The sequence below is a fragment of the Osmerus mordax genome, chromosome 27 (genome assembly GCF_038355195.1).
Source record: "Osmerus mordax isolate fOsmMor3 chromosome 27, fOsmMor3.pri, whole genome shotgun sequence".
Classification (NCBI taxonomy): Eukaryota; Metazoa; Chordata; class Actinopteri; order Osmeriformes; family Osmeridae; genus Osmerus; species Osmerus mordax.
In genome coordinates, this window is record NC_090076.1 from 8,278,569 (window position 1) to 8,305,223 (window position 26,655).

At 45.3% G+C, this 26,655-nt stretch overlaps 1 protein-coding gene across 2 annotated transcripts; it reads left to right on the plus strand.

Moving 5' to 3' along the window:
- Positions 1 to 14,246: 14,246 nt before the first annotated feature.
- Positions 14,247 to 26,178, plus strand: LOC136937035 (serine/threonine-protein kinase N2-like). 2 transcript variants are annotated; one of them, XM_067230770.1, is made up of 22 exons: positions 14,247 to 14,548; positions 16,896 to 17,196; positions 18,573 to 18,727; positions 19,165 to 19,288; positions 19,453 to 19,607; positions 20,086 to 20,299; positions 20,588 to 20,770; positions 20,897 to 21,006; positions 21,519 to 21,662; positions 21,799 to 21,874; positions 21,962 to 22,136; positions 22,664 to 22,802; positions 22,916 to 23,046; positions 23,134 to 23,203; positions 23,293 to 23,384; positions 23,536 to 23,712; positions 23,802 to 23,864; positions 23,970 to 24,046; positions 24,143 to 24,285; positions 24,508 to 24,615; positions 24,760 to 24,840; positions 24,929 to 26,178. In XM_067230770.1, the coding sequence occupies exons 1-22, from the start codon at positions 14,525 to 14,527 to the stop codon at positions 25,130 to 25,132; spliced, it is 2,946 nt and encodes a 981-aa protein (XP_067086871.1). In that variant the 5' UTR covers positions 14,247 to 14,524; the 3' UTR covers positions 25,133 to 26,178. The 2 variants fall into 2 exon arrangements, with proteins under 2 accessions (XP_067086871.1, XP_067086872.1); XM_067230771.1 differs by having other exon boundaries at positions 22,682 to 22,802.
- Positions 26,179 to 26,655: the final 477 nt, after the last annotated feature.

Genomic DNA, 26,655 nt, shown 5'->3' on the forward strand with positions numbered 1-26,655 from the left:
GAAAAAGAGTGAAGTAAAATATTAAAAAAAGGAGCACACATCAAGCACACTGTGTTCTGCTCCTCTCTCTCACCAACCGTCTCTGGAGGAGGGGATCCCTCTCTGAATTGCTCCTCCCAAGGTTTCTTCCATTTTTTTCTCCTGTTGAGAGTTTTTGGGGAGTTTTTCCTTGTCTTCCTTGAGGGTTTAGGTTGGTTGAGGGGCAGTTCTATGGGCATATGTGAAGCCCTCTGTGACATGCTTGCGTGTAAAAAGGGCTACACAAATAAATTTGATTTGATTTGATCAAACACTGTGCGCTTTGAAAGATGAGGACTCAGGCAAGCGCTGGGACCTCACAATGTTTCTCCTCCAAACCTCCAAGCTGAAACCACATACAACATCCATTTAAAGGGCACATTTGATTAGGAGCCATGATGCAAAGCCCCAGAGGGGGAGAGGCCCCCTTAATGAGAAAGGGGAGGGCCGGCTGTAATTACGACATGAAGGCCCTTCTCACAGGTGCCACTGGGCCCAGGCGGGCCACGAGAGGCAGCAGCGCTAATAAGCCCACAACCAGATGAAACCTGCCACTACCACACTGCTGGAGGAATCCTAATGCACTCTGCTAGTTCGAGCCAGGGTCAAAATGATACTGGGAGCCAGACAAATGCCAAGCTCTTGGACGACCAAAAAGTTCCATTCCTCCCTCTACACACACACACACCCCTCTGGTTTACATTGTAATAATAATCCAACAAATATACAAACAAACCTGCATCATTGACACGAGATGCTGTAATGGATTTTGATGCTACTTTCTGAAATGTTACACACAGTTTCCAATTGATAACATAACGCAACACAGATTTGACGCGCTGGGGAACGATGTGTGGTGTAGCAGGCGGACCTACAGACTGAGTCTGGAGGGAAGATCATTTTGTCCTTCACTTAGACCCCCTCCTGGGACTGTCTACAGGCTCCACCCCCACCACCCCCATGTGCCAACACGTCAATCAGTTGTAATTGCCATCCTCGAGGAACAATATCAGGCAGTGAAGCTCTCTAACCACACAGATTCATTGCAACACCTAATCTGCTAATGAGCTCAGCATGGCTATTTTCAGCGTTGCCGCAGACACCACGGCCGTCGTCGAGGAGGCCTGGCGCGGCTTTCAGTGACAGTAGAGGACAGTTGGCCGGTTGGAGGAGACCAAACAGAGCGCAGCCAGCTCGCTCCAGGACAGCACGGCCTCTCCAGGTTCTGATTTGGATGATCCAAACAGAACGTACCTTCTGTTACTTTTCCGGTCTTCTACGGCGACTCTCTAATGATATTAAATGTCACTTCAAGCTAACGTTTATACATGGTCTGGTACTAAGAGGGGTTTTTACAACCTCTGATTAGACGATATGGTTTGTTTGTATGAAATTACCAGTCTCTCATTGTCTGTGACCTTTAGAAAGGGATACTGGACTACCATACAGCTAAGTGATGGGGCAAATACAAGGCATTATGCATTAAACTAAAAACACAGAAGTAGCTTCAAGCTTTGCTGTTTCACAACAAGAACAACACAAACAATCCTTAATGGAACTGATACGAGAGGCTTTTTAATTATCTAACTCAATCAGCAAAAGACCAGGGGATCAATGAATCCCCATTACACTCTCCAGACCTGGTCGGAGACAGCAGTAGTTTACATCAATTCAAACAGCAAGCCATGCTACAGCTAAGTGACAGATTACGGTTTGTGGCTAATCTAATGCGGCCACAGCGTTTGTGCAGAGCACATCTTTAATTCAGGCTGCAAGCTTCTCTCATTGTAGACATGTCACTTAGCTGACGCAACCTCTCTGAAATATTTATAGTCCCTCGCAATAAACGTGACTTCAAATTTGGAGGACAGTTGGAAGGTAGCGAAAGGAGACAGTTTGTAGGCTATGCGTTGCTTTATCAGACCCCATGCTTACATTTCCCCTGGCCACCTCGTCTTACCAACATACTGGCCAAAATAGACTACGGCGAAACAGTTCTCTCTACAGGTAAGCCATCAATGCTAGTACAGTGTAGGGAAATCACTGCTTTCAATAACAACAAGCTACAATCCAATAACAACAAAAAACACCGGATGCCTACCTTGAATTGGGATAAGGTAATTTGACCTTTCGGTGATCTGCTCCTTTCTACAACCCTTTGGCAAGCCACATATTGTGTACCGAGATGAACATAACTAAAATAGGTTGGTGTTGACACGCAATTTGCAAAAAGGCGGGAAATTGCTAATGACAGCTGTGTCACAGCTTAGTGAACGATGAGCCTTTCACTGTGAAGGAATATGAGGTTTACCAAATAGTGCCCATTGTGTAGGATGCATAGTATAGCAATTGTAAACAGTCTCTGGAGGGTTTTAGGTACGCTTTCAGATTGTACGAGATTGGTCACCCTGTAGTAGCCTACTGAATACACAGTACAATTTACTTTAAAACTCCTTGGCAGTCCACAGAAATGTAAAAGTTATCACTGGGGATTTCTAGCTAATTAACGGCACACTACTCACCCCGATGGCACAGACAGAGAAACGACTATTTGCCAATTCATGCTGCCTAAAATAATGTACATTTTAAAGAGGTGATTTTGGACTGAGTTCATGAAAAGCCCATTAATTAGATGCAGTATATCCAGCCAACATGAATGAGCTATGTGTTTGCCTCGCACTCTCTCTAAAGAAGCCCGTTGTTTAATTGTTGGCAATTTACCCACTGGATTATATTTTGCTGTGGAGAGACTTCAGTTTCAACATGTCGATCATGTTTGGGGAATAAATCTTACAGGGGAATTTGAGTCTAAACACGTCGAGCATGTAGGCTATAGGGAGTAGCATATAAACATGTGTAATTGTCTTAAGAGTAGCCTAAAAATGTAAGGACAATGATGAGCAAATAAAAGAGATTTAGAAGATAGTATTTAAAAGCCAAACGGCAAGAAAGAGACACTGATCAATCGAAAACGCAAAGTGGAATGAAGGTCTAAGATGACTAAATCATTATTTTTCCACTTAATTACCACTTTCACATAAGACAGCCAAACCATATCTTCAGCATGGAAGCTGTTTGTCATTTCTAAGCATCCACAATTATTTTAGGGTGCGTCGATTGAATATCTGATTTGGCTAATGAATTCAGAGGATTCATTTCACTGCAACAACGCATCCATTGTTTCCAGTAAGAGATGAGGAGGCACAGAGCTCAGTAAACTGATCATATAAGCAGCGTGTACTAATGCCACTGTGGAGAAATACATTGATCCAATGTCCCTTCTCTCGGTGCTTTCCTAATGATATCTGAGACTTCGTTGAGTAATAGAAGCAAGGACCTGCATCTCCCTTGCTCTCTAGAGCGATTTATTGCGGGCAGGTATTAATACGTCTGTATTTGAAAAAGCGGCCATCACGAGGCCCCTGTCTGGATGTGGGATGAGTCCAAAACCACAGCGGTTTGCAACGGTGTTTCGCGTGTCGCTCTCCATCCATCTCGATGGAGGGAGGATCATTGACTGTGACACAGCATGTTGAGGGAGAACGTCCAGCGCGGACATTAATAAACAGTGAGCGAGGGGGAAACCGCAGGGGTGCCACGTGAGTGCTGCTTTGCATTGAGACAAGGCATGTCCCGTCATTTGGGCCACTCAGGGGATGAGCCCGTCCAAATTCATGGTGGGATGTTAATGGTCTCATTTCTAACTGTTCATGTCAATGCCAAGACTAAAGGTGTATATTTCCTTCAGAGTGCATAGTACGATGATAAGCTAGTCAAGGAGCGTGTTTGGCGTCCCTGGTGAGCTCTGTATTAGCGGTGTTCGTCCTCTCTGGTAGACATCTGCCGGGTGAACGCAACGCTGAAACAAGACACTGTCAGGTTACCAGCCATCGATCTCCAGTCATTAGCGATGTGCTTATGGCGCCACTCAACTACCAGCAGGACTTAGACGGTAACATAACCTACCATTAATGAGGCAGCGCCCATCAGAGACGCACGTTTCTGGTAACGGTGTTTTCTGTTTCACATGGAACCAGGGACAATTAGTCGGCCAGGGGCTAAGGACAAATGTAAAGCAGGTCTCCGACATGGCGAACGTGGAAGGGGTTTGAGCGTGTTGTATGTTTACATGAGGGGTGAGTGGAATGTGGGAAGTCACTCTCCCCTTGTATTCAGTAAAAAAGAAGAAGAAATGACTTGGTCATAAGAGACCCACTCCTCCACTTGCATCTGACGTCATTTCAAGCTGTCATTTTAACAAAGGCAAGAAACTGAGGGTTCTTTTTGGACCCCTGGGCTAATCGAAGGGCCTTTTGTCTGTCGGCTCCAGAGTGCCTCTCCTGTGCTGCTGCAGCACCCTGCATCCAGGAGTGAGGAAAGGAGAGGTCCTGGGCATTGTCTCGCCCTCCAGAGGACACTAATGGCTTTTTGTGTCACGCGGTTTTCCACTCTCTACCTGACGCGCGGCCGTGTTCCACCTCACTCCCTCTTTCGTGTGCCCATTTCGATGAAGGATGTCAAAGTTACATGCTGAAATCTGGTCGGCCCTCTTTTTATTTTCTACTGTTAAAAGTCGGTCTCCGTTGTTGAGAAATATAAGAACTCCTGTTCTATTTAAGGTGTCAACATTTCCATGTGTTTCAGCCGGGGCTATTTTCAGAGCCATCGCTGTATAACCCTCTACCTGTTTGTCCAGTGTACCCTCTCAAATGAACTCAGAAATATATACACTGCAAATCATGCACTTCTGTGTATATGTGTGTCTTAGTCTCTCTGTCAAATGAATGGACTGATAAGTCTCTCTTTCTCTCTCACTCTCTCTCTCTCCCTCTTTCACTCCCTCTCTGGCTTCCTCTCTCTTTCTCCCATCTCTCTCTCTCACTCCTTTTCTCTATCTCCTTCTTTCTCTCTCCTCTCTCTCTTTCTCTCTTTCTCTCCTTCTCCCACTCCCTTTCTCAGGGTACAGGGCATTCTCCTTGTCATTGTGCCTGTGCCAGCCTCGGCTCAGCTCTGCTCCTGTTGTCTAATGAACCCCTGAATGCCAATGAGGATGTGGGAGGGTGCATTTGGGGCCATGAAAGAAACATACAAATTCTCGCTGTCCACACACCTGGCCTAATTTTATCCAATCCCTTCATCTGGGAGAACTCCCAACATCTCATAATCCATTCGTCAGTTAATTTGGGAATTTACAGCATGGCTGCAGATCTCCGAGAGGCAGCAGCCGTGGTTCTGAGAGACATGGACCACTCAGGGGCAGTCTCTGAGACTGGAGTACTGATGATTAAGTACATTTCTGCTGCTGCGAGGAGATGAAGTCTCGTACCAGTGCCCGGGTCTGAGAGGGGAGCCTGGTTGTGTAACTAGGCGGTGGTGAAGGTACATTGAGATAATGATGTACCTGTCCTCAACAATAACGCTAATCATATCTCACCTCTAGGCCATTGCTTTATGAGGTCAGAACACATTCACTGCCATACATTAAGTCCTTGTATTGTTTTAATGAATGGAGGTTTTTTTCTTCCTTTTGTAGTGTGTATAAAAACCCTACTGTTCTAGCTGACACTACCCATCCGAACAGGCGACTGTGTTCTCGTCTCACACTCTTCTTAAAACAGAATACGTACGCAAGTCGAAGGCATCCAGCTACACCAAACACTGCTTTCTGTGTTTGTGTGGTTAAAGACACTCAAGAGCCGCGGGCCTATCGGAAATGAATGTGAAATCCTTCCAGAGGTTCGTTCCAGGCCTGGACCAGGACATCCTGAAATTACAGCCCAGCAACACCTTTCCACGCTGGGAATTAATGAAGTCCGCGAACGCCAAATGTATGGAGGAACGCGAAGCAGCATCTGAGTCTGTGCAGAGCCCTGGTGGGAATTGTTCATAAAGGGGGCCATGCAGTTCTATTTATGTTGCTCTCTCCATTACCAGAGCTTTAAATAATAAAGTAAAATAAATAGCATCCATTAAACTGATCACATTGTGCTAACTCAAATTGTGTTTATTATGCTAATGGTACATGAAATTAAGAAATAGACCTTGATGCCAGAGGATTTAATTAATGGCCTTCAGGAAAGGCACTGAGACATAATTCATTTCTGAGTAAGTAAGTCTCATTTGCAGTTCCATGGGTCCTCGCGCAACTGATTGCCTGAGTTATTCTTGCAGATGTGCTTCTCACAGCATGTTCCTCCATTAGAAATGAACACCTCATTATATAAACTACCTAATTAAACATAATATGGCTCTGCCTTGACTCATTAATGCACAGGCTTCTATTCTCTGAAGGAGAGAAAGGAGAGAGAAATAGAGAATGAGTATTGAGAATACAACAGGCAAAGTCCATTAACCTTAGCTAAACCCTGGACACACAAGGCTCGGTAAATGGTGTCTTTAGCCTTGCTTCAAATTCACACTTGAATATGATCGCAACAAAACCGATTATGCAGGAGAAGGACAAGTAACTGTCTTTGCAGGGTTGCACTGTTGATGAGAACCTGGACCTTTTCACAAAGCACTGTTAGGATGGACCTGAATGTCTTCACACATGCCTTCCCCAGTAATGAACAGTGGACCCAAACCCCAGAGGACAGAAACACAAACCTCAATATATTAACACTTGGAAGGGATGAGAAAAGAATTCGACAAATGGGAACAAATGGGGGGTGGTTGGAGAGGGAAGGGGGGGAGGAGGTAATACGAGCACACACAAAAAAATCGAGGCCACCCCTTTGAGCCTCAATCACCCCCATCCCCCCCGCCCCCAACCCAAACCCCTAACCAAACAAACACACTACACTTGTGAGCCTCAATAATTCAACACTAATTAAAAAGACACCAGAACACACAACCGCTTTGAGAGGGGCAGAGTCATTAATCCCAGGACTGCATACAGGCCTCACTGCCACAGCAGGGTTGAGGAGGGAGGCGGTTACATGGTTTGCCTTACGATGTGGATGGACTTTGGAGTCGTCATGGGACAAGAGGTGTTGTCCTGCATGTCGATGTACAGCTGTATCCATAAAAGCTTTACTGGAATCTCATTTGGACATTTTCTTCTTGCCCTTTGAGTAGTTTAAATAATTTCATAAAAGTGGTGCCCAGCAATAATATTTTTATAATTTTCTGTTTACGTTTTCTCTGTAGATGTGTGTTTAACCTATGATTCATAGTCCTCATTAATCCAAACAGCTAGTGGAAATATAAACATCACCACCCCATCTCTATGTTCAATTTGTGTCCCATAATTAAGAGGGCAAGATACAGCATGTTAAAATAAATAATCACTTTCAGGGCTCCATTTCATGAGAAGAAAATATGATCCCTCGCTTGCCTAATTTCTCCTGTGAGTTTGTTCAGACATCTGGGGCCTTAGTGAAGCTTTGGTAAGCCACATTTGATCAAAAAACAGGCCCCTGGTCAATGAACGCCGGCATTTCCAGTGTAACACAAGACCTTCCTGAAACTCTCGAAAGCTGACAGTGCTTGACGTGAGCCGTGTTAATTACTGTAATGGGCACGCATTCTCATCAAGTCATTTTACATGTTTACATGTCCCCGGGCCTGTTGGAGTGTGCGGGGCGCTCCAGCCTGCTCGTGTGCCACCGCCGTCGCCGCGCGCCGCTAAGGCCTCGTTAGCACAGACAGCTGTTCCTCCCAGCCAGAGCTTGGTGAGAGTTGCGAGGGGCGACGGACGGGGCCGGGGAGAGAGCGACCCCTCAGAGGGAGATGCTGTCAGAAATAGCAGCGCGCCACAAGGCGGGAAAAATGTCAATGAGTAATCAGAGAGAAAGTGCTCCCCGGGACATTTGGAGTCAATGCCCATCCCCCCCGCCCACACTCTCAGCCCCTCACAGCTACCCTAGGAGAGGACTTAGTCTATTGATCAAGCCTCCCCTATCACGTCCTAACAGAATTACGGGGGCATGTCGTCAACCCATGCTGGTAATATACACGAGTGACCACGAAAAAGGTGAGCAAGTTCAGCATTCAGTCCCGAATACATTTTTAACAGCGTGAATCCAGCCATACAGATTATAACAAGATCAACTTTCTTGTGTCCTTTCCTGGAGACGACTATAGTATCGTTCCATGATGGTATGACGCTGGGGGAAGAGAACCCTTGTGGGCATGTGGTCAAGCAGAGCTCCAGAATGTTGTGCCCGTGCCTCATGCGGTGCAGAGAAAGGGCAAGGGGAGATGGGAAGTTTAGGTACACAAAAGCAGCCCTATATTGCGAGAGGACTTTAAATGTCACGAATTGTGCCAAAGGTTTGTATACCTCTCAATATTAACCGGTTACTGGGACACAAAACTTGTGTTTGTAAAATCATGGTGGATACATGGCATTAGATTAAGGAACATTAATAGGCACACTAAAAGCTTTGTAACAAATGAGCCCAAGTCACACATCCATGCCCATGGATTTTAATTGCCCCCAAACCCTAAAATGTGTGTAAAATTATGAGTGAGTTAAAAGGATTAACGGTATCTTTAATGGGTGACAATATTTAAATCAGCGGTTTATCCATGTCTGGAGAAATGTGGCAACGATGGTAACAATAAATATGAATTAGCTATTCTATTAAAGTATATTCTACGTCTCTGGAATGTGTGAACTATAAAAGCTTTAATTTCACTATCGTCTGAGGGATCTAACACCAATTTGTATTCTTTATGAGACCCCTCTCTGTGGCTGCCAGGGAAAGTCTTTGAAAAACAGATTCTTGGGAATTAAAGAAAAAGGATTAAAATATCATTAGGCACCGCCTAATTGAAGTCAATTCTAAGCAAACTTGAATTCAATTTCTGTTCATTAAATTGAGCGTTCTCTGCCTTTCTCCAATCATAGCTTTGAGCTTACAGAACAGAACAAGGCGCTAACTTAAAAATTATTAAATTGAAGGGAGTTTATTTGGCCTATTTGGTGTGCCAGATTGCTTTGATTCTGGCTCAGGGAAGAGGGATGAACAGCTGGAGGGGATATCAAATTGAAACCAAGCCTTAGAAAATTGAAGGAAACGTGAGCATAATAATATTTAATAATTAAATTCCCACAAACAATGGCAACTGAATGAAGTAATCTGCAAAAGTGCGCATCGTCATTTGCATAATTGACATAGTCCCCCTCTTCCCCCTCCTATAAATGAATGATGAAGACAATAAAAGATGTTGCTAAAATTGGGAACAATAACAGCAAAATTTCATCAAGGCCCCCGCTTTCTGATTAATCTACTCTTGCAAATCAGTGCGGAGGAGAGAGAGAGAAAGAGTCAGAGAGAGATGCAGAGAGAGAGAGGGTAAGGTGGAGGCAGGTGATTAACAACAGCAGGGACTGCTGTGGCGAACAACCTGCCCTGCTTCGCTCGGCTCCGGGGGGGTGTGTGGAGGGGGGGGGGTGTGTGTATGTGTGTGTGTGGGGTGTGTGTGTGTGTGTGGGGGGGGGGGGCGCCTCCACAGGAACACACCCCTCCCTGCAGCTGCAGCAGGAACTAGCTCACAGAATCACCCCCTGGATGAGTGCAACCAAAAATTCCTGCCATCATTTGTATTGTCGTTAACCCCTGTCTCACCAGTTCTGAGCATGCACACTCATTAGCCTTTGCCCATGTTTTGGACGGGAAAAAGGCAAGTTGGATAGTTTCTTATTTGAGGAGTGCCAAAGATATGAGGCGAGAACCTTTTTCTCTCATTAGCGATAGTCATAGCTGGGCTTGAAGGCCTGTCACCAGCGTTGCATAGCAACGGTAAACACATCGTCCTGAAGGGTGATGAGAATTTTCATGATGTCTGTTGTGGACCACACACTGCTTCTCTGCAGGCTCTCTCATGGATCCCTTCGATCGTCTGTGGATATCCCTGACAGGTAGCCATCTACTCACTCAGCTTTCCGACCAATCAGAAGAACTGTCCGTCATACAGTGGGAGGGGCATGCGTGGAATTTCGAAAGATTTAGCGGTTGAAAAAGGAATACGTGTGACTTCTACATGAGCGTTGCACATCACTGAGTTCAAATGAACAAACGCCACAGGCCACATCATGGTTTGTTGCACCATTGGCAAATATCCGAATGCTTGTGTGACATTGTACTGTAACAAATCAAGATTTCAGAATAAAGGCCTTTGTCTCAATCAGCATTTTCCATCTCTATGATCATTTAGATAATAATGATCTTCATCATTTAATGTTTACCCAGTCTGAAAACCGAGCATCATCTAGATTTATACTCCGACTATAATGCTCCTAATTGCATTTGTATTTAATAGTCAATTAACTTGATTAAATTCATATTTGAAATCTGATCCGACATTGGTTGAGGGGAGTGGGAGGGGGGAGGGGGAGGGGAAAAGATTGCTCAGTGGCCTTTTAAGTGAATCAAAGAGCAAAGCCGGCAAAATGACGCACCAGCAATCAGAGAGAGCACTGTGCACTCCAGAATCCACACAACACTGCTTGTGTCACAACCCATTACACGGTAAACAACACAGGCCCGACCAACTTGACCATAAGACATGCCGCCCAGAGCGCCACGTCCAAGCACTCTCCGGTTCCTATGTAGGAATAACACTGATTGATAACACTGAATACTGATTATACAGTATTAAAAGTAACACTGATATTGTGGGTAGACGTGCGGTGGTATTGAGTTATTGAAGCTCAATTTGTTACCACATTAACAGGTGCACGCATACTAAGTAGCCCTGAAAAGGGCAATAACCACAAAACTTTACTTATCTTCTTAGGAGGATGTGAAATGGGAACATTTCAGGATTTATCCTTCACTGTAAGGGTATATCTGTGACACACAATGATACTACTTTCTAGCTCAAAAACAGATCCACTCTTCACTGCAATGTTGACAGCTCATATGCCATTAATACCATCAAACAATTACAGTTGTGATCGTCTGTGAGTGCTCAAGGTCCTCAGAGGCTTATTGTATTACAGCGTTTTTACTGTTACCCTTCCCTGGGATATTTCTTCCCAGCAACCTCCAATATCACCCCTGACTCCTTATTCCCGCAAGCAACCCCAACCCATGGCAGCTCTGTTGCAGATTCCACACAATTAGTGGCCTTAACGTACACTGAGACATTCATTTGATTTTAACCTCCTCTGTCCAATTAACAAAATGTAGGTTGGAAAATAAATGGCAGACGCCCGGGCAAATTAATTATGTGTCCACCAAGCTGTTAGCCTGTGTGCACAGTACAGGGCTGGCACTGGGGGCTGGCCACACAAGCCATATGGCCTGTGTGAGAGAGGACTTCGTCTGAGGGGGGGCAGAGCTGCACACCCATTATTCTCACGGATATTTAGCCCTCAGACCTATTTACAGTTTCGATGCTGTACGTCTGTTCAACGTTCTGCATGAGACAGCATGGGATTAGCATAGTGTGTACTGCTAAGTCTGCATCCATTTTTTTATTTTTTTATTAGTCGAAACAGATGAACCTACCTAAAAATATTGTCACTTTTAATTGGTCTTTTGTAAGACGACACAGTTCGGTTTGGGGGGGGGGGGGGGGGGGGATGTCTGAAAACAACAGCCAATCACAAAACTAAGAATGCAAGCTGGGTTAGGACTTCCCTGTGCAACGTAGCTTTTGGAAGATTGTGTGGGTTGAGACCATAGCACAGAATCACGATATTGCCAACTTCATACAACACAAACAAACACAATATACACCAACCACAAATCATCTAACATGCCGTCCACTCTAGTAAAGGCAACGGTGTTGTTTGGTAATCCCTTCCAAGTTCTGCTCCTGAACATAATCCAGTGATGAGGCTGACATTACAGACGAAAGGGACGTTCTCATAAAGCATGACAACACGTACTGTGTGTAGTGGCTCGGGTGGCACCCCTGTCACGGAGAACCCACATGTGTCACCTTGCCCCTGACCGAGCACCTCCATCTTCATGCCTTCCGATAAGGTGTTTGACAAACATGAATCCCGCCATCTGTTCGCGCTCTGAGATTGGATCTGCTCGGAAGACAATCCCCTGGAAAAACACAGAGGCTTTAGGTCTTAATCCTTCACTGAATAGGACATTTGAACTTTGAACACTGTCTTTTTGTATGTTTTCACAGATAGGGAACACTGTCTTCCCTATTCAACATGTACCGCGAAAACAGGCATCATTTACACAAGGCTGGGAGAATCAATTAACATTCGCCAAGATGGACGATTTCAAATGCATGAGTCCAAAGTAATGAGTGGCAGGTGAACAGGGGTTTCAGTTGCAAAAAAATGACTATTAATTGTAAAATAAATCTCTTGCGCACACAAACAGGTGTAACTGTTTTGTCACACGTGTTACTGTGGTTATACATAGACCTGGATTCAAATTATAATTATGAATGTATGTTAGTAATTAACTGTAATGTTTAACATCAAGTCCTTATTAAAACAACTACCATTCTGGCCAGAATAATCCTGCTATACAGACACAGCCAACAATCTAGCAAATGTGTGTGACAATCCAGAATGCTGTGCACTCTCAGGAACCACAATCTTCTTACAGATATGCATGAGACACTCTCATATTAAAAGATTTCCTTTGTAAGGACCTTTCATTGGTAGTCAATGAACTTGGATGAACCTTGATTCTCAATACAAAGACTGATGGAAAACAAACCAATTACATTAATGGATTTGTCAAGACTATTATTTAGATATCTATTAGATATACTTTGTCTCCCTCAAGTGGTTATTCATGGAAATGCAACACACCTTTAGTGACTTTATGAAACAGCCTTGAAAAAATACCTACTTAAACAGAAAAGTGTAAATGGTAATTGATAGAAATGAACATTTAGAATATAATAAACCCTTAATAAAATAAAGCTTCTAAAATTTATTTTAACAGGAATTTTCCTTTTAATTCCTGCTGTTATCCAACCACCAGGGGGCGCCATTGTAGCATGAAAGTATGATTGTGGATTTAACCGACATGATTTTACCTAATCTGCTGGTAAGCACTTCAAACTCTCCTTGACTGGCTGGTGTGGACTGCTCGGGAGAGGAAGTTATAAAGGGAAGAGGGGGTGGGGGACCTGGTCCTAAGGGACCACGGTCCTGCGTGTTCCAGATGTTTCCCTGCTCCAACACTCCTGATTCATGGTCGTTATCAGGCTGCTGCAGAGCTTGATGGCGACACCCATTCATTTGAATCATGTGTGTTGGAGCAGAGAAACATCTGAAACATGCCGGACTGTGGGCCCAGAGAATCGGGGTTGAAGAGAGAAAAACAGGTGCCCATTGAGTGTGATACAGTCAGGTTCTGTGTCACTGTAGTAGAGTTTCAATATGTAGCCGGTAAATTAGCCTCTGGGATATTATTTGTTTGTGACAGCACAGCGCAAACAGGAAGCTGGAGTATGCTATAGGAATCCTCTGCTTGTTGCCCAGTGCTCTAGTGATGACAATAATACTGGCTATACTAGCGCGGTGTAGATTTAATGTACTGTATTAACATGATTTGGGATTCATTATTAATACTAGATATCAGGCATCTTTAGTATCCCACTGTATATTTAAAGATGGTTTAAGAAAGCACAGGGTGACAGAGATTCAACAATTGGAATACAATTGGAATAGGTTACTCACCTCACTGTAGTCAAATCTGCCATAATACCATTGTTCTGAAGGTTGCTGAGGAAGTTAGTTACAACTGCCCTTGCACTTTTGACTTCCTTTGAATGCTGCAAACAAGATGAAATATCTGTTTTCTAAATCTGTTGACAAATATGAAAGAAGAATTATAATCTCTTAAAGGCTCATCATTATTGAAAGTACTGTGCTAATTACTAAATGTTTATGTTGAATAAAAGGATTCGAAAACATAAACAGATTATATGCACAAAGTAGAGTAAGGCCTTTCACCGGACGGATATAAACTGCCTATCCTATGATAGCCTATATGAACCCAAAGATATCCTAGTTGATGGAAAATAAGGTAACAGGTGACAAGGCATATCCCAACAATCTACTGTTGTCATTGGCACCTTTTTGATTTGGTAGGTGATTATAACCCCCCCACCACACACACACACACACAAAAAAAAAAAAAAAACACACACACACACACACACACACACTCACACTCACACAGGCAAAAAGCGTGTACAGTAGTACAATTGATCACATGACTCGAAGTGTATTCTGTGCAACTGCTGAACCTAATGTTAAACTTAAGTCTCTCAATCGTTAGAGAAGCCGGTGGTTATGTAGTGACATTTCGTGCGTCCAAGATTTTAAGATGGTTGTGATTGTTTAATTAGCTCTAGCACTTCGAAAAGGAAATATTCTACAGCACGGGGCTTTTTTAAACTACTGATCATGTCACAGTATAGATATTCTATATTGGTAAATCCAAGGTAAATCCAGGATAGGCGAAGTGGGTTTCCTTATGTAGCCTAATCAAGGCTAGGCTACCTTCAGTAGGACTGTTGCTGTCCCAACATCCTCTGTCCCGAGTTTGAAAGTTGCGAGAAGATGGCGGCGGCCGATTCCCTACAGGTAAGCAACTCCATTCAACTAGATAAATAGATTTAACGGGTTATTACACTTGCTGAATATTTGTCTGCGATACAGTTAAACCATAGACGTACATACTATACATTCTGGAGGCATCAGTGTTTTAAATTAAACTACTCTACTTTAAATCCTTCTGTCCCGGAGATAACAACCAATGTGTCCAATCGGTACCTCGGTCGATGTTAGTGCTACACCAGAATGGAGTTAGCCTATAACCTGGTCAGCTGCAGGAACCGCAACTGAAACATTTATCATCTTAAATAAATAATCAATGACTCGACATTTCTCAATTCTGATATTCAGTGGAATCGGTAATTGTGGTGATTGTCAACACTAAGTTCCCTACACCGAAACGTAGGCTGTCCGTTGCGAAGAATCGTGTTTTAAACACTGTGGTCAAGCCTAGGATTTAAAAGCCTTCTTTTATTCAAGCTGGGATCGATACTTAAAGCAATTGGCATGCTAAGTGGATTATACATGGACATACCTACAGTAGGCTAAATTATTTCCCCTGGAGTAACACCACGTGTGTCCACTGTTACAGTGTTAACATTAGTCAAGCGATAATAAAGTATGGCTTTGTACAAAAGTTCTCTTCGCCCATCCAAGAACAGCTTTAGGCAGAAGGGTTTAAGAGAGAGAGGGAGAGGTAACTAAACAAAAGTTCAAACTAGCCTATCCCTCATATGTTACGGTCGAATGGACTGTCTTCTGATGTTGTGGCCCCATCTTTGATACAGTATCACTGGAAACACACCAGTCTTTGAGACGATGAATGGGTGTCTGATTTAAATGTGACGGTGGCAGAAGTCAGGGACTGTTTATCAAGACTAAGGCCTTGATGCTGATACAACATCAGGACCATGCTGCATAACATGTCTTTCAAGGCCCCTAGATCAGGTCTTACACTCAAGACTGTTGAAGAACACAGGCCCAGGTGTCTGGACCCCACGTTGGTTTTGATTTTAAGACCCTTACCTGTAACCCAACTCTTAACCTGCCTGTTTACATCAATGGGATCTTATCCAGTCTGAAGGCTTAGCAGGATTTGCCCTCTCCAAACTGCTTATCAGCTATTCTGATGTCAGTGGAGAGAAAATACAGAGCATTACAGTCAGACAGACTCTGCTTCTTGTTCTACAGGCCTAGTTGTTCCTCAGCATTGAGTGATTTGCGCAGAACAAGCACAACTGGTGTGGTCTGTACAAAAAATATTCCGATCTGGTCTGGAATACTTCCTTAAAGTTTTTTTTTGTCATAGGCTAAGCTAAATTTTTTCTCATGATAGAGCATTCTTGCATTTATCAGGATAGATAAATAGCCTATGTTTACCCATAACTCAGAATGAACTAAATGAGTCAGTCACCTTGCTTTGTAAATCAAAGTAGTAGATGTTTAAAAGCTATGAATTCATCTTAGATGAGGTTTTTAAACATATATTAAAATGTAACTTAGTTGTTATAGCGATGTCTCGTCACCCTATTCCATAGATGGCAGAGGCTATGAACACCCAGCTCTGTGGCCGTACGCTTCTAAATCATATGAAGCACACCAACTTAATGTACATTTACATTACATTTACATTTAGTCATTTAGCAGACGCTCTTATCCAGAGCGACTTACAGTAAGTACAGGGACATTCCCCCGAGGCAAGTAGGGTGAAGTGACTTGCCCAAGGACACAACGTCAGTTGGCATGACCGGGGAATCGAACTGGCAACCTTCGGATTACTAGCCCGATTCCCTCACCGCTCAGCCAACAGACTAATCCCTGTTGTGAGTAAGCTTTGGTCTGGCTGTGCTGTAGCCCAAACCAGAGAGTAAAAAAACACCACTGAAGTCTTGATTTCACTTGAGGGAATGTCGACTTGCAAGGTGCCAGCAACATTCTGAAATCGGAACACAGTTCTTGAATGAATTTGATTCGACGCAAGGAGCGTTCATAAAAACCCGTCACGGTGTGTGTGTGTGTGTGTGTACGTCTGTGCGTAACAGTGCTTCGGGCCTGTGATGCGTTCCCAGGCATTCCTAGTCATTGGCTGGCCTGTGCTCTTTTGTTGAAGTCAGCTGGTGTGTTTGAGGTCATTGAAAAGGAGCTCCACTGGGGAGGCTCTGTGTTCTCCGGGCGCAGATTAGAGTCCACTTTAGATCGTTACATAAGCAGAACATGACGCCACAGCCAGATTACCAATCTACAGGCAAATCACAGGGGGGGAAACAGTGGATTATTAGGTGATAGACCTCATATTGGGGTTGATCTATGACAATTTCAATAGTCGGGAGACGGGATCAAAATAACCCCTTTTTTCCCCCCCCCGGTTCGTTTCCAGGGAGACACCAGGAGTCTCATGGTGTGTGAGCGTCTGGGCCTGGGCCAGAACCTGGACCTGTCGGACACCATGGTGCAGCAGAGACTGGAGGAGATCAAAGACCAGATCAAGAGGGAGATCCGCAAGGAGCTGAAGATCAAGGAGGGGGCGGAGAACCTCCGCAGGGTCACCACCGATAAGAAGAGCCTGGCCTACGTGGACAACCTGCTGAAGAAGTCCAACAAGAAGCTGGAGGAACTCCACCACGAACTGCAGGAGCTCAACGCCCACATTGTGGTGAAGGACCCAGAAGACCTGCCAGGTATTACAAGTGTGTGTGTGAGTGTGTGAGAGAGAGACACAGAGAGAGAGAGAGAGAGAGAGACAGAGACACAGAGAGAGAGACACAGAGAGAGAGACACAGAGAGAGAGAGACACAGAGAGAGAGAGACACAGAGAGAGAGACACAGAGAGAGAGACACAGAGAGAGAAACACAGAGAGAGAGAGAGAGAGAGTTATGTTATGAGATAAACGATAAGGCGATAGCCAGACTTTTCTTTCCTTTCTCTCTTTTTTTCTTTCTTTCTTTTTTCGTACTTTTTCTATTGTTGAACCATTCAGACACGTTGGGTTTATCTGTGTCCTGCTGTTCTCTCCCTGTGCACTGCCTCACACTTTGCATGTGGACTCCTGCCCTGCTCCACATCAATCACCATTGCATAATACTCTCATAAGTCTTTTCCCAGTGCTGGTTAGCCTATAAAGGCTTGGCAGAGTTTCAGTGTCCCACAATAAATCACATGGCCTCAGTAAGCAAATTAATTTGGTGAGGAGGAACCAATAGTTGGGTTCGTAGGTGTCACCTATTTGATTATATCGATTTATCCCTTAGAGTGCAGGGAATATGTTTACGTATTTACATTTCAGTGAGGCCTTTTGAAGATAAAGAGATTATGACACATTGGAAGTATTGGGCAACCCAGATTGAATGTTTAATTTATTCTTAACATTTAATAATATACCTTTTAACTCTATTCCTCTTTTTGCGATAATGTCATAATCGTGTATGCTTTAAAGCGGCCAAAGGATTTTGCGTTGAAGGAAAGGATTGTGCATGCTTTCGTTTTGAACATGAGGTCACGTGAGGAAAACGGTGTTGTATTATTGTGTTTTTCCAGGACAGGACTCTGTTTGTCAGTTACATAAGTTTGCCATTGATGTTAATGCTTTTCCATTTCACCTGGGAAAGTGACAGAACCCTGTATCATACCCACACACACAAAAACAGAGCTTGTCTACACAAGTCCTGAATATGTCCCACTGTTTGTCGGATCGTTAATTGCGTTCCTCAACTCTTGATAAAAAATGTGAGTGTGAACAAATAGTTTCATAGTTTCACAATAGACAATCAAGGCTCTCTGCATGTTCTCGTGTTATGACTTTGAGAAGCCTGTAACCTGGCCTGTTCCAGTGTGATTTCTGACTGGTCTCCTCTCTGCTAACCTCTCCGCTAACCCTATCTAGCCATGACGTTTTCAAGCTTCAGCGCAACACAGATCTCATCTCTGGAGGAGAAAACAGACGCAGCTTAGCATCAGCTCTCCGTCCTTCTTCTCTGTGATCCCATCGGGCAGGGCAGCTAAACCAGAGGCCAACCACCTTCGGACTTCCCTGACCTCCTGTTGTGTTGTGTGTAGATTCAATGTGCCAGGATAACCCAGACACCCCGTGCAGCGAGTCGAAGATGAGCAGCAGTAGATTAGCGGCCCTGAAGAAACAGAACGACATCGAGTTGAAAGTGAAACAAGGGGCGGAAAACATGATCCAAATGTATTCCAACGGATCCTCCAAGGTACTTCCATCCTACACACCTAGCGACTGTTTGTTTGTGTCTGTTTGCATATGGCCCAGCCTTGGTTTATGACTGTATTCCAGTTTCAAGGCCAGCTCCCTACCGCCCGACTATACTGCACCAACTGCCCTTTTGGTTGTGTTTGAATTTCCTGTTCCTCAGCGTTGCTTGCAACAAAGGCAGGCAGCAGTCATTTGTTTAAGAGCTCAACCCCTCCCGTCTAAATGGCAGAGAGAGAGGTCTGCAGGGACTAAGATACTATACAGCTCTCTAGCCACGGGGAGGGAGTGGGCGCGAGCGAAACATATTCTCTCAACCTCCAGAAGCTTTTTTCACATTTTACCGTGAAGGTCATTGGACAAAATGAGAGGACAGTGCAACCTTTTAGTCCCTGGAATATGCGCCGTTGTGTGTAAGGTTCAAATGTGCCTCCGCAGGATCGAAAGCTGCTAGCAACCGCCCAGCAGATGCTCCAGGACAGCAAGACGAAGATCGAGTTCATCAGGATGCAGATTCTCAAAGCCAGCCAGAACAACGACATGGCCTTTGAGAACAGTGATGGTACTGTAGAGTCTGAACTAAGGCCCAGTTCACCCGGAATGTTTTCTAAAGCTATCTCAGAAAGTTTCCATACACTTTACAAGTACAGTTACAGTACAGTTACAGGAAATCGATATACATAACATTGATCACGTAACATTGATCATTTGACTCTGACCCCACAGTCTCTGTGGCCAAACCCATGGCGAGTGCTCTGGACATGAGGTTGGAGGAGTTGCGACATCACTTCCGGATCGAGTCTGCTGTCGCAGAAGGTGCCAGAAACGTCATGAAGCTGCTGGGTTCTGGCAAGATCACAGAGAAGAAGGCTTATTCTGAGGTGATCCCATCCTAATCCCTGTCTCCAGTGCCTTAATCACTGTTCACCACTGGACAGTCAGTGATTGTTATCACAGTTATCTGTATAGAATACGCTATGTAGTGGTCCATTGAACTCAAATATTGAGATGGAGGAGTTCTATGAAGACGTGACCATCAGTCGCTCACACACACACACAGCTAACATCTCAGGTTCAGGTGTGTGTGTGTATCTCACATTTTACATTTAGTCATTTAGCAGACGCTCTTATCCAGAGCGACTTACAGTAAGTACAGGGACATTCCCCCAAGGCAAGTTGGGTGAAGTGCCTTGCCCAAGGACACAACGTCATTTGGCAGAGCCGGGGATCGAACCAGAAACCTTCTGATTACTAGCCCGATTCCCTAACCGCTCAGCCACCTGACTCCATGGTGTTGTGCCAGCGTGGAACGTGACCTGAGTGCTTGTTGTCATGTTTTTCCGCCCCCTCGTTGTCTAGGCCCAGACCCAGTTTATCGAGTCCAGCCAGAAGCTGGACCTCCTCAAGCTCTCTCTGGAGCAGAGGCTGAGCGAACTGCCCAAGAACCATCCCAAGAGCTCCCTCATCATGGAGGAGCTGGCGCTGGTGGTGTCTCCCGCCCTCAGCCCGCGCCACAGCGTTTACTCTGCCAACAACCAGTACAGCACAGTCACCAAGCCGGCAGCGCTAACAGGTAAGCTCTCCCTCCATGGCTAACAAAAAAAAAAAATTCTTCTCAGGATGGGTGGCGCTCCGGTAACCAATGCCCTTAACACAGGGGCCCGGGTTCGAATGCGGCTCAGGCCATTTCCTGCATGTCTTCCCCCCCTCTCTCTCTCTCCCTCCCTGCACTCCTGTGGTTGTCTCTCTCAGACAGTCCTATCGATAAATACAACCGAAAAAAAGGCCTTAAAAAAAAAGACTACAATCGTCTCAGAAAACAGTGGTTGATGTGTAGGGCTGTGGTCCCCGTGTCCCCCAGGCACCCTGGAGGTGAGGCTGATGGGGTGCCAGGACCTCCTGGAGAGCGTGCCCGGTCGCTCCAAAGCCCCGTCCACTTCCCTTCCCGGTTGGAGCCCCGCCGATCGCTCCTCCCTGCTGAGCCGCGCCAACAAAACCAGGGGGGTCAGCGCCCGCGCCCTCTCCAAGTCTGACGACCTATCCAGTTGAGTCGGCGCACCCGGTTCCCGCCTCTCGCACATCTACCGTGACTGCCGATTGGCTCACGGGAGAAGAGTGACGGAAAGCTCTGGTCGATGTTAAGTTTTGTCTGGTGTTTTGTCTCCCTAAGATGAGATCAGCGCTGTCCTGAAGCTAGACAACGCCATGGTGGGACAGACCAGCTGGAGACCAGCCAGTAACCAGGCCTGGGACCAGAAGTTCACACTGGAACTGGACAGGGTACAGTCTTATCAGTCGCCACCCACACACATACGATACAAACCCACACGCACGCAGAGTATAGGTAAATATGCCCAAGGTATATCTGGATTTACCTTTTCAAATATCCTCAAGCTATCAGCTTGGTGTTGCAAATTTCTTTGTGGAACAGCTCTAGTTTGTCTCACGACAGGCAACGTGAGGGCTGCTAGCTAATCTGAAATTGCGCAAGCTCCTCAGGGGCCAGGGGCAGCCGCCGCTAAGTTGCCTTAGTCTCCTCTGAAGCCCTCAGTAGTCTTTTAGTCAGACATGACTTTCAACCAGTGGGTGTTTAACTGAGGACAAAGTTCTGCTTAACCCTACAACTACCCTACAACTACACAAAACCTACTAGTTTCCCAGTGTCCCAAACTAACCCTGCTAGATGAGAAGGATCTACAGTACGTCTATACAGCCGTTGAGGGGGCCAAAGTTTAGTTTCTTTCACGGAAAAAAGTAATAGAATCATGACGGATCCTGTGTGTGGCCCACAGTCCCGTGAGCTGGAGATCGCTGTGTACTGGAAGGACTGGAGATACTTGTGCGCTGTCAAGTTCCTCCGGCTAGAAGACTTTCTGGATAACCAGCGTCATGGCATGTGTCTCTACCTGGAGCCCCAGGGCAAACTCTTTGCTGAGGTACGCCACATGCTCTCTTCCTCATCTTCCATTCCCGCCAAATGTACCCCGGTAATGGAACGTACACTCTAATAACCACGCGCCCGCATGTATGTTCGATATTTGTAATCGTGTTTTGTGGTTTTATTCCGACAAGGTGACGTTTTTCAACCCTGTCATCGAGAGGAGACCGAAGCTACAAAGGCAAAAGAAAATCTTCTCAAAACAACAAGGTGCGGTTGGTGTTTGTGTTTACTGCATGAAGGTTAGATGTTCTCCCACCGTCCTGTACTCACCCTGTATCGTGCCGCGTCCCTCAGGTAAGACCTTCCTGCGGGCTCCCCAGATGAACATCAACATAGCCACCTGGGGTCGTCTGGTGAGGAGGGCCATCCCGTCCGTCAACAGCTCCTTCAGCCCTCAGGGCACGGAGCTGACCTCTGACCTGGGCCCTGAAACATACACCGAGCTAGCCCCCAAGCCTGGCTCCATCAGGTGACCACCCTCACCTCTCAGCCTCCTCTGTCACTCAGATGGAGATATAAGATGTATGTTGTCTGTCGGCCAGCTCTTGAACAACCCCCTGATCTCTCTCATCTCTCCCTCTCTCTTCCTCTCTCTCTCATATCTCTCTCTCTCTCCATCTCTCTCTCCATCTCTCTCTCATATCTTTCTCTCTCTCTCTCCATCTCTCTCTCATATCTCTCTCTCTCATCTCTCCCTCTCTCTTCCTCTCTCTCTCATATCTCTCTCTCTCCATCTCTCTCTCATATCTCTCTCTCTCTCCATCTCTCTCTCTCATATCTCTCTCTCATCTCTCCCTCTCTCTTCCTCTCTCTCTCATATCTCTCTCTCTCTCCATCTCTCTCTCATATCTCTCTCTCTCTCTCTTCCTCTCTCTCCATCTCTCTCTCATATCTCTCATCTCTCCCTCTCTCTTCCTGTCTCTCATATCTCTCTCTCTCTCTCTCTCCATCTCTCTCATATCTCTCTCTCTCATATATCTCTCCCTCTCCTCAAAGTGATTCAACGGTGTCCAGACTGGACTATGACGAAGATCTCTTTACTCCCTTGAAGCGACACTCTATGGCTCTGGATATCACAGAGCTTCTGGAGACACCAGTGTTGGGGAGAAAAGCTGAGGAAGGACAGGAAGTTCAGGTGGTTATGGGATGTATTATATCTGTAGGAATGTGCAGTATTCCATACTTTTAAAATACAAACGTGATTTTCCTTTCTGGACTTTTTGAACTTATGTTTGGATGTTCCCCCAGGATGCCCTGTCTACATTCGACTTCCTGAATGACAGTAGGAACAGCGTGGTGGGCCGATCAGATCTGGACCAGGAAGTGGAGCCGCCATCCGAACGCGAGCCCCCCGTTACCCAGCACACCACAGAAACGAGGTTTGCCCTCAGACTTAAGTCTCCAAGTGTGTTTTAGATGTGAAGCACCTGGATGTGAATCTAAATGTGACTGCTCTTCTCGTCTAGACCAGAGTCCCAGTTCAGTTTGGAGGACTTCAGATGTTTGTCCGTTTTAGGCCGGGGGCACTTCGGCAAGGTACGGTCACCCTGTCTCACTGACTGACTCATTAACGTCACACGATGACATGCCGTCGACAGATTTCTAATCACCTTGACATTCAACAGGTGCTTTTGTCAGAGTACAAAAGCACAGGGGAGATGTTCGCCATTAAAGCCTTGAAGAAAGGGGACATTGTGTCACGTGATGAGGTGGACAGGTATGACATCTTTTAAAACGAGCAAAGATATGATTGCGGTTACATTCTTCGATCCACCCATGGTGTTCAGCGGTGATACGTTTGGCCGTGATCATTAACCCTCCAAGATGATCGTTCAGGCGACTTGATCTGACTTCCCTCCTCCGCGCAGCCTCATGTGTGAGAAGAGGATCTTTGAGACGGTGAACAGCATCCGCCACCCCTTCCTGGTCAACCTCTTTGCCTGCTTCCAGACCAGCGAGCATGTGTGCTTCGTCATGGAGTACGCGGCGGGCGGAGACCTGATGATGCACATCCACGCCGACGTGTTCTCCGAACCCCGGGCGGTGTGAGTAAAGGCCTCCATCCTCTTCATCCTCGCCACAGTCCGTTAGGAAACCGGCTGTGTCAAACTTCCTCCATCTCTCTGCCCCTCAGGTTCTACGCTGGCTGTGTCGTCCTCGGATTACAGTATCTTCACGACCATAAGATTGTTTACAGGTGTGTTTATACGTTCAGCGCCCTTACAGAGACATTTGGTCATTTAAAAAGGACCCCTGGCCCCTCAGCCTAGCCTTCTGATTAACCTTTGAATGTCCTCAACAGAGACCTGAAGCTTGATAACTTGTTGCTGGACACAGAAGGCTATGTGAAGATCGCTGACTTTGGCCTTTGCAAAGAAGGTCGGTAAAACATATTCAGATTGTCGCCGTAAGGCCGCTGTATCGAGTGTTGTAGTGAATCTTTTACGTATCTTTTGGATATTTTTCCCCCTGCAGGGATGGGCTTTCAAGACCGGACTAGTACATTCTGCGGCACACCAGAGTTCCTTGCTCCGGAGGTGCTGACGGAGACGTCATACACGCGGGCTGTGGACTGGTGGGGCCTGGGGGTGCTCATCTTTGAGATGCTGGTTGGGGAGGTGAGTGCTTTACCATGGTAACTAAGCTAGCCTGCCACTGTTGTTTTCAAAGAATGACAAGTTGAATCTAATGAAACCGCAGCGGTTGTAATGGTCCGTTATCTGTTTGGATTTATTTTATTTTGAGGCTTTTCACCAACCAGAACTTACCATATAAAACACAGTCTTTAAATATCTCATATTTACATCATCATTTTTGTATTCTTTCCCCCGTGATGGTAGTCTCCTTTCCCAGGGGACGATGAAGAAGAGGTATTTGACAGCATCGTCAACGATGAAGTTCGCTACCCCAGATTCCTCACCACGGAAGCTATCTCTATTATGAGACGGGTGAGATTTAATTAGAAGGATCTTGTCTAGTTTATGATACCGTACTCAGAACTTAGGACTTGATATATATGACTGCACCCAGAAAATATTACCGTCGATTGACTGATGCACGTAACGTGATCTTCGGACCATTTCCATCCCCAGCTTTTGAGAAGAAACCCGGAGAGACGTCTCGGGGCGGGCGAGCGAGACGCAGAGGAAGTCAAAAAGCATCCTTTCTTCCGAGTACGTCCCCCCCATACGTTGTTTACATTGGCCGAAACAGACTTATGTTTATCTTCCTGACCTCCTGTCTCTTGCGTTTCCTCCTCAGAACATGGACTGGGACGGCCTGCTCGCCAAGAAAGTCCGCCCACCTTTTGTCCCCACCATCAAGGGCAGGGAAGACGTCAGCAACTTTGATGAGGAGTTCACCTCGGAGGCTCCCGTCCTGACCCCGCCCAAGGAGCCCCGGGCTCTGACGTCCAGCGAACAGGAAATGTTTGATGACTTTGACTACATTGCAGACTGGTGTTAAGCCCTCCACCCAGCCACCCTGCGCCCTCCTCGACACTGTGAACGGCACCAGAGCAGCAGCAGCACCCAGCAGATACAAAACAATGACAGCACCCGTGGTTGGGTCCTGCTATGCTGCTGTCTGTGCCATAAGGGATTTAAACAGATTTTTTTTCCCGGAAAGTTTTGACATCAAAAAGGTTTTTAAGTGGACCATTTTTTTAAGGTAGAGGTCTTCTATCACTCATGTTGCTCTTGTCATATGAACCTGTTCTGCATCAGCTCTTGGCCACTTTCATATGAAAAAAGGATGGACTGGGGATCGAGTGAATGGCTTGAATTGTGTCTGCTAAAGAATTGGCAGACAAAAACCGTTTGTCTGCCGATGACCTAATCTGGTCCTATGTTTCTTGTTTTTATTTAAAGATGCCTTAAACATTGACGTAACACAAAACGTTGTAGTAACCATCACTGAAAACCTACCAAAGTTGCCAAATGTTCATTCGATTTCTTTGGACTCGGCCAGGTGTTTCCTGCAATACTCGATGGTTTCCAGATTTGGTGTCGAAATAAGAATCACCATTACCATTCCATGATGTGTTTTGGTATAATGGAAAAATATTAATTTTATACTATTTTTGTAAGCACACCAGAATCTCGAATCGGATGTATAGTGTTTTATAGAATTCCTGGAAGGAGGCATTTTAAAATAAGCAAAATGCACAGCTCAATGTTGCAAGTTCAGAATTTTAAAAGGAATGTATATGATAGAGATGTTTACATCATATGGCTGGTTAAAACTGGCAGAATATAAGTAGATCGACACTGTATTTTTAAATGCAACGTAGTCTGGTTATGTAGAACGACAGACAGCCTACTTTTGTCAACAAGATAAATAGTCCATGCTGTGTAGAAAAACTGGCTTTTGATTATATTGATTTATGATCTCAAATGTTTACCAGTTTACCAGCACTGGGGCTGATTATGGGATGTCAGATAAATCTCCTGGGAAACAAATGTTGCAGTGAGACCAGATTTCAAAATGGTCCCAAAACTCATTAAATTCATGGTGGACTTTGAAAGTCTGTGGTGTGTCAGTTACTTTTGCCATAGAGTTACTGACATTTCACAAAGATAGACGTTAAACAAAGTACATTTGAAAGGTGACAAGGTTCATGGGAGAATGCACAACCAGTAATTCTGGTCAAACTTGTTACACTACCTTGAACTTCAAGCCAAAGGAAAGATCTTCACATTTAGCCATGGGTTACTTTTCAGGGGACCTGACTGACTGCTTAATCGTCATGCCGACCCAAGTAATTAAAATACGTGAGTTCATATGAATGTAAAAACACAACACACCTCTATGTTTCATACATTTTGTTGCGTAACTCCTAACCAGAGTAACAGGACCTCACCTCAACTGCTCATTAAATGTAACAGGACATAGTTTTTCCAACTGTCTTTAAGACTGGTGATGGAGCCTGCCAAACAGGTCCACCAGGTCGAAAAGGTTCGTTTGAAAGGAAAAAACAAAGCTCCACA

Coding starts and splice junctions, on each gene's coding strand:
- LOC136937035 (XM_067230770.1), top strand. CDS start 14,525: ATGGCGGCGGCCGATTCCCTACAG. Junction 19,608..20,085: donor AGAAGAAGGCTTATTCTGAG/GTGATCCCATCC, acceptor CTCGTTGTCTAG/GCCCAGACCCAGTTTATCGA. Junction 21,663..21,798: donor AGGGCAAACTCTTTGCTGAG/GTACGCCACATG, acceptor TATTCCGACAAG/GTGACGTTTTTCAACCCTGT.